Here is a 15830-nt window from a genome sequence, read left to right as displayed (position 1 = left end):
TGGACACACTGCGCAGGAGTGGGTACCAGTGTTGGCGAGGCCAGTCTGCAGCAATCAAAATCATTTTTGGCTTGTCCTGTTTGACTTTTAGCAGAACTTTGGAGAGCAGAGGCAGAGGGGGGAAAGGCGTAGACTGATAGTTTTTTTCAACTGAAGGACAGAGCATCCACTTTCCAGGCTTTTTTGTGATGAGTCCGTGTGCAAAATTTGTCCAACTGGTAATTCTGGGGAGAGGCAAATACATCTATGTCTGGGCTCCCCAATTTGCTTGTCAACATGTTGAAAATCCGTGGTTCCAGTTACCACTCGTGTGGGTTCATGAGATTTCTGCTTAGTCTGTCTGCCAGTGTATTCAGTTTTCCTGGCAGGAATTGAGCTTGTAGTTGCACTTGGTAGCTCAAGGCCATGTCCCACAATGCCATGGCTAGTCTGCAGAGGGGGTAGGAATGTGTACCTCCCTGCTTATGTACCACATAACCATGGTGGTGTCCGTCTTTACCATTAGTTGTCTTGGATGAACGTAGTCCTTGAAGGCTGTCAGGGCATTCTGTACAGCTAGCATTTCTTTTTCACTGATACGTAGGTGCATTTGATTTGGGTTCCATTTGCCCTGAATGCACTTCCCTGCCAGGTGAGCCCCCATGCATAATCTGATGCATCTGTAGTTAGGGTGTGGGCAGCAGGGGGTAGTGTGAATGGCAGTCCCTTGTTTTGGTGGCAGGCCTCGGCCCACCATAGGAACTCCAGGCGTAGGCAAGGTATGATAGGAATCACTGTTTCCAGGCTGTGACAATGTTGACTCCATAGACGTTTTAAGTACCACTGAAGTCTCCTCATATGCAGTCTTGCATATGGAATTAGAAGAATGCAAGAGTCCATGAACCCCAAGGCTTGCAGTATTTGTCTTGCAGATATAGCAGGGTTTTTGTGGCCACTTGTTTGAAGTAAGTCACCAAATGAATTTGCTTTTCTGGCATGAGGAAAGTCATCTGGGCAGTTGTATTCAAGCTTGCACCAAGGAATATAATCTGTTGAGAGGGTACCAGTTGTGATTAATTTTCGGTTATGGTGTACCCTAGACGAGTTAGAAGTAAGCCACCAAATGAATTTGCTTTTCTGGCGCGAGGAAAGCCATCTGGGCAGTTGTATTCAAGCTTGCACCAAGGAATGTAATCTGTTGAGAGGGTACCAGTTGTGATTAATTTTCGTTTATGGTGTACCCTAGACAAGTCAGAATCGTTTTAACAAACGCCAGCTGATTTAGAAGTATGGCCTGGTTTTCTGACTGAATTAGACAATTGTCCAGGTATGGATATATTTCAATATTTCTTTGCCTGCAAAATGCAATTACTGCAGCCAGGCACTTTGTGAATACCCTGGGAGCAGTACACAAGCCAAAGGGCAGTGCAGAGAACGGATAATGCAAGTAGCCTGCTTTGAAGCGTAGGTATCTTCTGCAAGATTCCCTGATTGGGATATGCAGGTAAGCTTCTTTTAAATCTAGAGTTGCCAACTTTGCATCTTTGCCTAGCATAGAAAGTAACTGGTGAAGAGTCAGCATCTTGAATTTTGGAATGTTCAGAAAGGTGTTTAGAGTAGACAGGCCCAGAATTGGATGCCATGATTTGTCTTTTCTCGGTACCAGGAAAAGCCTGAAATAGAAACCTTGTCCGTTTTCCTCTTCTGGTACCGGTTGAATAGCCCCCATGTTTAAGAGGGAAAGTACTTGTTTCTGAGCCTCTGCCCACTGATTTGGGGACAGGCCTGGCCACCCGTTTGGTGTTGGCAACGTGTGGAAATGAAATCTGTATCCGTGGGACACTACATATAAAACCCATTTGTCCTGGGTTACGAGTTCCCAGTTTTGTGCACGAAGGGCAATCTTTCCCCCCAAAGGGGTAGCTAAAAGGCAAGTGCTTGGTAATTTTAAAGGAAAGTCATTTAGACTGTTTACCATAGAGGGGTGTCTTGTTATTTCCAGATTTGGAAGTGGAGGTCCCCCATTCCTTAGTTCCGAGAGTCCCTTGGGACTGAAACCTGGTGCTTTTGGTGTGTCTGGGTTTGGCTTGAGAGGATCTGGAAGGAGCTGGAAAGGATCCATTCTTAGTAGGCCAGTGCCTACTAAATCTTGGAAGTTGCACTTGTAAGAAATCTTTTACAGTTTGCATAGATTTAGCTTTATCTTCCATCTTTTTTAGAACATCTTCAGCCTTATTGCCAAACAGGCGGTCCTGATTTAAAGGAGCATCCAACAATTTTGCTTTAACATGATCAGGCAGAGATTGCTCCTTAAGCCAAGCATGCCTTCTAAGTACAGACCCTGTAACAGCAGCCCTGCAGGAGGCCTCTAAAGAATCAAAACCACACTGCAAAGTATGTTTTCCAACTTGTTCAACAGAATGCAATAAATCCTTTATTTTCCACACAGTCAGAAATCATCATTTTCTGTTTAAGCAGTCCAATAATATGCTGTTGATATTTTAACACAGGAAAGGACCAGCTTTTAGTAGGCCAGTGCCTACTGAACTTGAGTGGCTGCACTTGCAAGAAATCTTTTGCAGTTTGTATAGATTTAGCTTTGTCTTCCATTGTCTTTAATACCTCTTCTGCCTTATTACCAAACAGAGTGTCATGCTGCAAAGGGGCATCCAACAATTTAGCTTTAACATGATCAGGCAGATTTTGCTCCTTGAGCCAGGCATGCCTTCTTATCACAGATCCAGTAATGGCGGCCCTACAAGAGGCCTCCAAGGAATCAAAACCACATTGCAAAGTATGCATTCCAACATGTTCTGCTGAATGCAATAAATCCTGCGATTCTTTATTTTCCACACAATCAGAAATCAACATCCTTTTCTGTTTCAGTAATCCCATAACATGCTGTTGATATTTAAGCATATAAAATTGGCAGTTTAAAGCCCTGATTGCCAGGGTTGCAGACGTATAAACTTTCTTACCCCATCTATCCAGTGCCCTGGAACCTCTATCTGAAGGGGTAGGATTTTTGGCTGTAGAAGCCTTTACACCCTTTGGACCCTGAGAAATAGTCTCAGGATCAGCAGCAGGATTTTTGAAAATAAATTTGTGAGTCAGGAACCCTGTAATATCTGTCTGGCTTACTGAGAGCCAGAGGCAGGGAATCAGGAGCAATGCTTGATTCCGAAAACACATCATCAACGAGGTCTAAAACATGAGGTACTGCCAAAGTCCTATGCTGAGGATGAAGAAGGAAATCCCTAAGCCTCTTTTTTCATTCAGAGAAGTCCTGACTCTCCCAGTGAAAATGTTCCCTTAAAGTATGCAAAGTCTCTCCAAAAGAGTAATCCTCAGGAGGAGATGCAGATGGGATGGATTCCTCTGCATTAGAATCCTCATAAGGTGGGATAGAAAATTCCTGATCAGAAGAAATGGAAACCTGATTTGAAGATTCATAACCAGTGCCTTGCCTAGGACCTTCTTATCGGGGGGGGGGGGGGCCCTGATCAAGGTAATTAAATCCTCAGCCATTTTGATCATTTGTTTTTTAGGCATAGGGGCCTGAGCACGTGGCTCATGTGTCATTTTTTTACACATAGAAGTTGTTTTTGACCTTGTTTTTGTTGATGGCGTCAGTTTAATATAAAAACATTGAGGCCTGAAAACACCCTCAGAAGCCGGTGCCTGCTCAGCGGCTCTGGACCCATCCAAGGGAGACACATCCAGGGGTTCAATACTTTGCAAATCTCGTGGCATACTGGACTCTGAATGGGTCTCGGTAGAGGCCTGCGACTCAAAAGTAGCAGATATCAGGAGCTGCGAAAGCACCTCACAGTACTGGCGAACTGGCGACTGGCTTAGAAGCTTAGTCATCGGTTTTGGACCTCGACGGTCTGTGCCTTTTTCCTTGCGTTTTTTGTGAACTCTGGTAGTCGGATTGCTAACCAATGACATTTCAAGGTAGTTAAATCTTGAGCCAAAATATTTGGAAGCAAAATAATGTGTTGATTAAATTTAGCACAAAACCGACAGCAAGGCATGTTGTGATCAGGGCCTAGGCAAGGAATACAGTACAAATGAAAATCCTTGTGAGGTATTTGCTTCCCACAAGTAATGCAATTATTAACTTTTACTGACATGGATATGGAGCAAGAAAGTTTCCCCAATGGGTTACTTAGCTTTATCCAGTCAGATAATTCGGAAAGACTGGTTCGTATGGTTAAAAAAGCCATTAAGGACAGTTTATCCAGGTTTACCAACTCTAAGAATTCTAACAACTCGGATGGCATTTCAAATGTTTCACGCCAAAGGAATGAGGGGTTACGTCATCACGTTGGTGGATTGCAGTCTGGAAGACAGACCGGAGGTACTAATGAAGCAGAGTGTAATGAGAATGGTAGCATTGTTAGCGACGACATTTTGGATTATATTTTTCACACTAAAAGAGAATACTTTTGCAACAGTCAATGAAGTCACAGACAACGGAACAGTAAGTAACCAAAATAGAGACAGTGATACAGACTTCACTGATTGTAAGAAAAACATTTTTGAATTAGAGGAGCAAACAACCAGATATATTATGTTGGACATTGAAATTAAATAGAGGAATGCATATCGCGTAAATGTGTTCCTCAGGGTCTCAGGACGACATAATTTCACAATTGGGTTACAACAGGTGATACTTTATTTGAAAGAGACTATGGGAGATCTTGACAAGCATTTGAAGAACTATGCTTGTTTTAGTAAATTCCATCGTCTATACAATGGTATAGCAGCTAAGGCTGATAGACTAAGAGCCTCCATTATTTCAAGAAAACAATCCAAACTTAGGAGGAACTTAGCAGCGTATAATAACCAAACTGCTTACAGTACAAGAGACAGGGCATTGCCTACCTCAGCTAATGGTTATAATAATGAATGTGTCACTAGTTTGGTACAGCAAAATAATACAGGAAAGAACATGATTGGTAATCCAAGTAGTGAGAGTGTATCGAATCTGATAGAAGACAACAATGGTGTTCCATGCAGCAACACCAGTTCTACAAACAATGAATTGGTCAGAGATAACAACAACAGTAATAATACAAACAATTGTGGGGCAAATAGTTATGCACAAGCAGTTTCTTCTAATGACACTTCCCTTTCTGGGAACAACAATGGTCCTTTTATAGTGGACAAGATGGGGAACAAAAGGACGCCCAAATGTTCGATTGTGACCCAAACCAAAGGGAAGGGGAGGGCAAAGGCAAAAAAGTGGTAGTGCAAAATACCAATCAACTTTTTGGTATTGAGATTTTGAATCTATCTAACATCATATTGTCTGATAATATTGTTTCACTGTTGAAAAAGGGTTTTTCTTTTATACCCAATTGTAAAATGAATATTGGTGATGTCATTATTGATTTTAGACTTTAACGAAACTGAATTTGAAATATATTTTGCATGATGTGTTGCAAGAGAGGAGTGACAATAATAGTAGGAATTATTCTAAGCCTAAAAAAGCAAGAACTTTTAATTCTCCATTACAAGCTACTTTACAGGTTTTTCAGGATATGTGTGAAACTGATTTCAGAAAGTTAAAATTCGAACCCAAGATGTACAATTTAAACAAAGGGGAGTATGAGGCATTGATTTCTTTAAGTAAAAATAGAGAACTAAGAATCATGAAGGCCGATAAGGGTGGTAAAGTTCATAGGTTCATAGATTAGTACTAGGATAACTGCCCTTTATGGGCCATTTGAAGCCTAGCCAGTTACTCCATGTGGGAATCGAACCCTGCACCTTGTGTCTTTAAGGTAAACACCTTAACCATTATGTCATCCTCCCTGAACACTAAAGATTACATCAAATCCATCTTTGACCTTCTACAAGATGAAACCACTTACAGAAAAGTGGACTTTAGGAAAATAAGAAATAGTTTTGTAAAACTAGACATGTTACTTTTTGATTTGTATTGCCAAGGAGAATTAGATGTGGAATGTTATGATTATTTACAAGTTAACTATCCAAAGATGGCAATATCTTTTGGTATCCCCAAGCTACAACGTAATATGGTCAATCCACCTTTTAGACCCATTATTTCAGCGAAAGGGTCTAAAACGGAGACCATTTCAGTATGGAATGATTATATTCTTAACCCCATAGTGCATAAGTCTAAAGTATTACTTGAGAAACTATTGGCATTTATTGGAAGTGTTGAGAGAATTTAGAGTACCACAAGGACATTTTTGCTTTGCTTCACTGGATGTCAAATCACTGTATACATCCATTGATCAAGAAATAGGCTTAGAATATTTAAGGGAATATCTGACACATGAAACAGATTTTAGTAACACAAAAGTCAATACAATTTGTACATTAATGGAGTTAGTGTTGGAAAACAACTTTTTTTTAGATTCAATGATCAATTATAAAAACAAATATCTGGAGTAGCTATGGGGTCAAGGGTAGCCCCGGCTTTTGCCAATTTAGTAATGGCAATCTGGGAGAACAAGTTTTTGACCGGACACCCCTTTAATAACGAAATTAAGTTATATAGATGATCTGTTTTTTATATGGCAAGGAGAAGGAAAATTTAATGAATTTGTGGATTATTTAAATGATACGACTGAATTTTTACATTTTAGTGTGAGTGGTTATGGTGAGACTATTAATATTTTGGACATACAACTGTCATATAATTTAAATAACAATGGTTTCACAAGTAGAATTTTTAGAAAATCAATTTTTGCTAACCAGTACCTTCATAAGGAAAGTTTACATCCACCTCATATGAAGAAGGGAGTTGTTAAGGGACAGATAAATAAGGTTAAGTCGTCTCACTTCAGAAAAAAAAGTATTTTTGGAAGAATTGGATATTTTAAGATCAATGTTTACATTTAGGGGATACAATGAATTATGGTTGAAAAAGATAGCAAAAGTAGTACTTAAACTGAGAAGTGGGGTAGCGTCACCTATTTTAGCAAAGATTGATATAAATTTACCACTCAATGAGGTTCAGTCCAACAATAAAGTCAAAGAATACTTCTGTGCCTTTCCAGTGCCAATAGTTAACGAAATGTGGCTCATTAAAGACATCATAGAAAATTGGAAAATAATTTTGGGCAATAAGGATATGACAAAATATACAGGGATCAAACCAAGGTTTACCTACAAGAGAATCACGAGTATTAAAAAAAATGTTAGAACAAGGACAGGTTCAATACAGCAGTGAGACTAGAAGAATTAGGACAATAGGAACATTTGCCTGCAATCACTGTAAACAATTTAGGTTCATTACTAATGCATCTTTGTTAAATTGGAACATGTCAAAAAAACTTTTTGGGGCAAAGATCACTTCACTTGTGATACTGATTTTGTGGTCTACATTGCCATATGTTAATCATGTCCAAGTTACTATATACGCAAAACAAGTTGATGTCTAAAACACAGAATATATGAACACTAGTTGGCAATAAAGAAGAAAGACAGCATTAATTCCTTAGCTAGACATGCAGAAATTTATACTAATTATAAAAAATTCCAGTTTTTTGTAACAGATCATGTAAAGAAGCTGGAATTTAATGGAGTTAGCAATAATTTACTAGAATGCAAAGAAGCCTTCTGGCAGTTGTATTTGGGAACTGATAGGGCCCCCGGTTCTAAATGAGACCATAAATTTTAAATGTTTTTTGTCATCCCAAAAATATTAAAAGGATGACTAGATTGAGTACATATTCATATATTGTTTGTAAATGTTTTAACTTGTATGAAATGAAGTATATACAAGTTTGCATTTTAAATAACATTTTTTAATCAAGAAAATATGACACTGCCATTTTAAAAGTATGTCATGTGATTTATGAATTAGTGTATAACAATGCTTTGTGGGTAGTTAGGTTCGTTTTTCTGAGGAAGTTCACGTAATAAAAGTGAATGAAAGCACTAGCTTTGGTGTCTGTGTCCTGCATTTCTGAGATTTGCTACCTAAACAGTGTTCATGTTTCCTGGTTCTTTTAAATCCAGTGTTGCCAACCAGGCATCTTTGCCTAGCATGGAAAGCAGCTGATGAAGAGTTAGCATTTTGAATTTTGGGATTGACAAAACTGTGTTTAGGATAGACAGGTCCAGGATAGGACGCCAGGAATTGTCTTTCTGGGTACCAGGAAAAGTCTTGAGTAGAAACATTGCCCCCATTCTTCTTCTGGGACAGGTTGAATAGCCCTGATGCTTAAAAGAGAGAGAATTTGCTTTTGAGCCTCTGTCCACCGATTTGGGGGTAGGCCTGGCCAACCGTTTGGGGTAGGAAATGAGTTGAAGTGGAATTTGTATCCTTGGGAAACTATATTTAAAACCCGTATGTCCTGGGTAATGAGTTCCCAATTTTTGCATGCAGGGCAATCTTTCCCCCTAAAGGAACGGGTCAGTTGAGCAGGGCTTGGAAGGTTTAAAGTTAAGTTATTGAGACAGTTTACCATAGGGGGGAGTCTTACTACTCCCTGCTTTGGAAGTGGGAGCCCCCCACTGCTTAGGCCTGTGAGTACCTTAGGACTGAAGCATGGGTGTTCTGCTGGTTCTGGGTTTGGACTGAGAAGGCCTGAAAGAGGCAGGAAATTGACCAATTCTTAGAGGACCAATTCCTACTAAATCTGAGAGGCTGTACTTGCAGGAAATCATTAACAGTTTGCATAGATTTAGCTTTTTCCTCCATCTTTTTAAGTACTACTTCTGCGTTGTTGCCAAACAGGCGGTCTTGGTTTAAGGGAGTATCCAGTAATTTAGCTTTAACATGATCTGGCAAAGACTGCTCCTTAAGCCAAGCATGCCTTCTAAGTACAGACCCAGTGACAGCAGCCCTGCAAGATGCCTCTAATGAATCAAAACCACATTGCAAAGTATGTTTTCCAACTTGTCCAGCAGAATGCATTAAATCCTGTAATTCTTTATTTCAGCACAGTCAGGAATCAACATAATTTTCTGTTTAAGCAATCCAATAATATGCTGCTGATACTTTAACATATGAAACTGGCAGTTTAAGGCCCTAATGGGCAAAGTTGCAGAAGTGTATACCTTCTTACCCCATCTATCCATCGCCCTGGAATCTCTATCAGAGGGGGTAGGATTTTTGGCAGTAGTAGCCTTAATGCCCTTGGGTCCCTGTGAAATGGTCTCAGGATTCGCAGTAGGATTTTTAAAGAGAAACTTGTGAGAGTCAGGTACCCTGTAATACCCATCAGGTTTTTTGGGAGCAGGAAGTAAAGTGTCAGGGGCCAGGCTAGATTCCGAGAAGGCATCATCTACAATGTCCAGTACAGGAGGGATAGCTAAAGGCCTGTGTTGAGGCAGGAGTAAGAATTCCCTAAGCCTCTTTTTGGAGTCAGAGTAATCCTGGCTTTCCCAGCGGAAATGCTCCCTAAGAGTATGCAAGGTTTCACCAAAAGGGAAATCCTCTGGAGGGGAAGCGGGGGGAATGGAGTCCTCTGCATCAGAATCCTCATAGGAGGATAAGGGTAAATCCTGGTCATCAGAGAAAACAATAATTTCAGAATCCTGATCAGAAGAATCAGAAGGAAAATCAGTCCTGAGGGGGAAGGGTGGCTTCCCCTGATTAGAGTAATAAGATCTTCAGCCATTCTTATTTGTTTTTTAGGCATAAGGGCCTGACCATGCTGTCTGGGCCTCTGTTTTCTAGGCATGGATCGAGTTTTAGGCCTTGAAGAAGAAGATGGTGTTGGTTTAATATGCAAGTCAGTAGGCCTGAATACACTCTCAGAAGCTGGTGTCTGCACAGTGTCTCTGGACCCATCCAAGGTAGAGACATCAGCAGGTTCCAGAAGAAGCATCTCACGGCATACCGGACTCCAAATGGGTCTCAGTAAGTAGAGGTCTGCGAATCTGAAGTAGCAGGTATCAGGGGCTGCGAAAGCACCTCACTGAGTACCGAACTGGCAACTGGCTTAGGAGAAGTGTCGTTGGCAGCTTTGGACCTATGCGGTCTGTCTCTGTCTTTATCTTTGCATTTTTTCGGAATGTCGGTAGTCAAGGTAGTTTACCGAAGCCATTTCTGGATAATTGAACTGAGTACCAAAATATTTGGAAGCATAAATGTACTGACAACAAATAGTACGAGGTTTGAATAAGGCACAAAACCGACAGCGAGGTATGTCGTGGTCTGGGCCTAAGCGAGGAATGCAGCACGAATGAAAATCTAGGAGGTATTTGCTTTCCACAAGAAATACCATTAACTTTTACCGACATCGGTTTAGAGCAAGAAAAAGGATTCCCAACGGGGTATTTAGCTTAGACGACTTTGAATCTGAAACTCGAAAACGAAAACCTCAGGAGTCGACCGACCAGCACTTGCGAACTGCTTCTGCTTCGGGCATCGCACGGCAAGAAAGACTGATGTAATGGCGTCGGCTGCATGCTTCATACCCCTGACTAACTGACGGAAGATGAGACAGCAACCGATGCAGGACCCAAGACTTTAATAATCAGGCCGACTGAGGGCTACTGCAAGCAGATAACCCAAATGTGACTACTGCAACAGTGGAACATGAAGAACATCATGCTATTTAAATCCTAAATATATTTCTTTGTACACTGGTAAATCAACCCTACTTTAAAATACATTGCTGTGTAATAAAGACAGAACTCCAGTGTACAAAAAAATACCCATAAAATAAGTTTAATAAATAGTTGAAAATCACAACATGCGATTAGTGCTATATGATTTGCAAGCTAGATTCTCTCAGCTTACCTCTGTGCAATGAGGTGCTAAATTGCAGTCTACAGTCGTAGTACTAGTTTTATAGGTAAACTTCTGTGTTTTCCAACTTAAACAGACCAGGCCACCACCTACTGCCACTAGACAGAATATCACAATCCTTAATATAAAAGCACAAGACAGACAGTTTGAAAGTGTATGCTACCTCAAAACAACTTTAACTAGTTAGAAAAGGCGATCTCCTGTCAGACAAATAGCAAGATAGTTTGAGCAAATGCAGTAATTTCAGCCTTAAATACAGATAAATGTAGAAATAAAAAAACAAAATCAGTAGTTGCTCACTAAAATAGCTTATGGAAATGTGATGGTAAATACAAGTACTTAGTTTATGCCCGATTGCCTGAATGGCATGTGATTCCAGGAAGTCACTTCAGATGCACAGGCAAGGACAAGAAGCATTCCTGAGTCAGCCAAGAAACTTGGAAACATTCCAAATTTATACCAGCACTTAAAACAAAGGACACTGCATAGAATCCCTTTAAGCAGGACCAGAAATGTAGGAATACTGCACAAGTACTAACAAAAATCCAACATAGCAAATTACACAGTAACATTGCCAGTAAAGCTTCTAAAAAGTGCAGTTCCCAGCAATTAGCAAACTACAATATCAGTGTACCATGAAATGATTTAAAGTGCAAAAGCTGGAAGACAAAGCAGTTAAATATAGTGCAAAATTGTAAGATGAAGCTTTTATCTGACAAGATGGCAAAGGATTTATTCAAGCCCCACTCAGAGTGAGACAAGTATGCAACAAAGCTGATGGGATCATAGATCGGAGCTTTGTGAAAATTGACAATTTCTAATAAGGGAGTGCGGCTCAAGAGCAATACTGGTTTGCTAGTGGACTCTCAGTATGACAGATGTAAAACAATGGGTGGGAAAAGTACTTAATTAGCTTACATAACTAACAATAGCAATGAAAAAGGGAGGGGACTTTGATAGATTATCATAAGGGGCGAAAGACAAGACACTGGCATTTAAAACCACAACAGCAAAAAGGTGAGAGAGTTGGTGAAAAATCAAGCTGATTTAAGAAGCCAAGCAAATGAAATACTACAGCTTGTTGTGCACAGTACATCGTGTCAGCATGTGAGCCAAAATGGCAAGGCAAATTTTCTGGCTCAGTGGTATACATACCTAATTAAACAAAGACCAGGACAGCACACCAATAAGTAAAACAGATCTCTGCAAACCAGGAAAAAACAGATTCAAGAGCTTTTACAATAAAGCCAGGTTCCCACTAAGGCTGATTAAGAATGCTAAGACATTTAATTTTAATAATACTGTCTCAGCTAATTAATAAAAACAATTTACTTGCATTCAATTTTAGCTGATGTAAGAAGCCAGACAAAATAGATATTACAGCTTGCTGCCCACAGTACTTCATGTCAACATTTGCTTACAGCTTACTTCAACATTTAGATTAGGCTATAAAAGACATGACAAACATAAGCAAGGGTAGTGGTGAACTGTGCTGAACATACCTGTAATAAAATAAAATAAAATAAAATAAAAGATAACTGCAGGATTTCACTATCAATGATCTACAGAAAGTGAAAAATCCATTAACAAAACAGATTCATCCAGCAATTGGAGATAGGAAAACGGTTCTTCCAAGTTACACAGCATCCTGTTTTTATTGTATACAAAGAACAAGTTTAAAGGTTCTACTGTATACATAACTGAATGGGGCACTTCTAAGACAAAAGAACCAAAGAAGGGAAATCTGCAGGAGGTCCTTCGACAACAAGGGGGGGGGGGGGGGGGGTGGAGCATTTTTTTACCAAGCTGATGCAGCACCCACTCACTCCAAACAGCAGCTCAAGAGAAAGGAGAAAGATGGCACTCTGTACCGAAGCTGCAGATACAATGCAGCAGAAAAGACCATTTCCATTAGCACTGGGGGAGGAGAAAAGACTTCTATTAGCACTGGCAATATTCTGTAGTGTTATAATCAAAGGCCAGGGGAGAAACTCATACTTAACACGGAACCCACGTGCAGAAGCATGTAGTGGTCCTTTAATGACCTCACTTTTAATTTCACATGAGACTTGGCTAAAATGACAGATTACAGTTAAAAAAAAAACTAAAAAATGACCAGATCTTAAAAATGACCCAATAACTAACAAATCGAACCCATTTTTGAATACAGTACTGCACTTGCAGATACAATGCAGCAGAAAAGACCATTTCCATTAGCACTGGGGGAGGAGAAAAGACTTCTATTAGCACTGGCAATATTCTGTAGTGTTATAATCAAAGGCCAGGGGAGAAACTCATACTTAACACGGAACCCACGTGCAGAAGCATGTAGTGGTCCTTTAATGACCTCACTTTTAATTTCACATGAGACTTGGCTAAAATGACAGATTACGGTTAAAAAAAAAACTAAAAAATGACCAGATCTTAAAAATGACCCAATAACTAACAAATCGAACCCATTTTTGAATACAGTACTGCACTTTGCAACCTTCACACTATCCAAAAGAACATAAAATGTTACAATGATTTTTTTTTTAGAAAAAGGTGGGGTACAAAAACCAGATCAATGAGAACTGTGACATTGTGCTTCTTGAAGGCTGCATTTCTCTGATCTGTAAAGAAATGTCTGATCCAGTACTTTTTTAATGTGTATGTTTGAAAAGCATTGTTGGAAAAGCCAATATTAAGAACAGTAACACTATACAATACCTTTCATAATTACGGGATACACTTCCATTTACATATCAGAAGTCTGCCACCAACAGCCTTCCAAAATAATATACGCATGGGAAGGAAAAGAATCAACATGGGGGGTTATGGCAATCAACCTTCCTGAAGGTCAGTAAGTCATCGTAAACTTGGAACTGAAACTATGAAGCTAAAACACAAGCTAAACATTCAGCAAACACTAAGAAATAAATATAAATTACCTTAAAGCCCAACTGTGCAGCTTTGATAGCTGCTACATAGCCACCAGGACCAGAACCGATAACTGTAATATCAGCATCAACTGACAGAGAGGGAAAGAAAAAAAAAATAGTAAACTGTACATTAAACTTTGAAAGAGAGTTATGTACTTATAAGATTAAATCTGCTTCAGAGAAATCAGCCTTCATTATAAATCAGCTGATAACATTTTTGCAGGCTACTCATACATCTTCACCTACACAATCCCCTGTACTGCTCTTTTATTTCCACCTCCCTCCTCTATTTGTAATTTCTGACCAAGTTAAAGGCACCAAAAATATGGAACCAATGGATAGTTAATGAAAACTGAATTATCTAAGCAGGATCTTTATACATCTAGACAATGATTTTTTAATGGTTTTAGCATGACACCAAATCAAAAATCTTTTCCATTTAGATATAAAATATTTCCTGGTAGTACGGATTTCTCGCCTCCTGAATCCATAAGACGCCTTCAGAAAACTGGTGTCTAAAAGATATCAGAATTCCATCATCTATAGTATCAGGCTTATCATTGATAGGATGGGGTGAAGATGTCAGTCCTTGTGTTGTATGAAAAAGTCCACTTTGTGAAGTAACTTGAGCTGATAATCCCAGAAAGTACAGTTGTGCACACTTACCATAAATGTAGATGTTAAGAGTGTATTCACTGTTGCAGTCATCACATTTGGGTTACCTGCCTGCAGGTAGCCCTCAGTTGGCCTGAATACCAGAGTCTTGGGATTTCTGCATCAGATGCTGTTGCTTCTTCCATGACGTCAGGTCATCAGGGGTATAAAACATGCAGCCGACGCCATTGCATCAGTTTTTCTTGCCACAGACGTCTGAAGTCCACACAATAGGAAGCAATTACATGGTGTGGAACACCCCCAGTAGAAAGTAAATACCAATGTTATAAGATATGGCCAAACAAAAAAAAAATAGGTAGAAGTATAGAGAAGTCAGGGGGCTGGAGGGAGGGTAACCAGGACTGCAACACTGAAGACACTCGAACATCTACATCTATGGTATGTGTACACAACTGTACAATGTTCTTCGTGTTTCACTGTTGCAGTCATCACATTTGGGTTGATTCCCAAAGCAGAGGATGGGTGGAGGCAGTCAAGAAGCATTAGGGCTGGCAAGCAGGCTCTGTAAGACTGCTGTGGCAAATCCAGCTCTGGATTTAGAAAAGATACGCAAGTGGTAATGCTGGGTGAAGGTGTGTACTGAGCTCCAGGATGTCCCTGGTAGTGACTCCCTTGAGAAACGCTGTAGAGGTTAATGTAGCCCTAGTGGAATGTGTTCTGATCCCCTGTGGCGTAGGTTTCCCATGGTGTTTGTAGCAGAAATGGATGCAGTGCGCTATCCACTTAAAAATGGTTTGCTTTGAAATGGCCATGGCCTTGCCCTCTGCCCCTGTAGCAAAGCTGACTAGCAGCTGGTCAAATTTTCTGAAAGGTTTAGTCCTGTCCAGATAGAACCTAAGCTGCCTGTGCACATCCAGAGAGTGCAGGATCCTTTTCCCTTTATTCTGAGGATTAGGGAAAAAAGTTGGCAAATGAATGGATTGGTTTAACGCCACACTAGATACCACCTTGGGCATAAATGATGGGTTAGTCCTGAAGGAAACCCTGTCCGCATGGAAGATAATGAAGGGTTCCACGGCCATAAGGGCCTGCAATTCAGACACTCTTCTTGCTGAAGTGAGGGCTAGAAGTAAAGTTGTTTTCCAGGACAGGAATTTTAACTCTGCTGAAGCAGCAAGTTCAAAGTGTGAAAGCGTGAGTTTTTCCAATACAAAGTTAAGGTCCCAGGCTGGAGTGGGAGCTCTCCTGGGGGGGGGGGGGGGGTGTTAAATTTTTGGCTCCTCTCAGGAACTGTTTGACCACGGGATGAGAGAAGAGGGGTGGCACAGTATTATAATGAGCTGAGATGGCAGAGGCATGAATCTTAATTGAAGAGAAGAATAGGCCTTTGTGGAGCATTTCTGTTAAGTAATCCAATGTATTAGGTAAGCTGGACACTGTTGTGTCCATTCCCTGAAACTGGCTCCAAGAACAGTATCTTTTCCACTTTTCTGAATAGGATTTTCTAGTACTTGGCTTCCTTGCCTCAAGGATGACATCCAGCACCTGTTTACGCAACAACATCCCTATTC

General features: G+C 40.3%; 1 protein-coding gene across 1 annotated transcript in view; it reads right to left on the bottom strand.

The window, feature by feature from the left end:
- DLD (dihydrolipoamide dehydrogenase) overlaps window positions 1-15830 on the bottom strand; it is a 1015110-nt gene that overhangs the window by 803561 nt on the left and 195719 nt on the right. The window contains exon 3 of the mRNA XM_044088560.1: window positions 13654-13733. Coding sequence (XP_043944495.1) covers window positions 13654-13733 — 80 coding nt within the window. The remainder of the gene's footprint in view (window positions 1-13653; window positions 13734-15830) is intronic.

Source organism: Protopterus annectens, chromosome 11.part0 (genome assembly GCF_019279795.1).
Source record: "Protopterus annectens isolate FY-2018-M chromosome 11.part0, PAN1.0, whole genome shotgun sequence".
NCBI lineage: Eukaryota > Metazoa > Chordata > Ceratodontiformes > Protopteridae > Protopterus > Protopterus annectens.
Note: the sequence above shows the minus strand (reverse complement) of the source record. Positions and strands in the feature narration are given on the sequence as shown.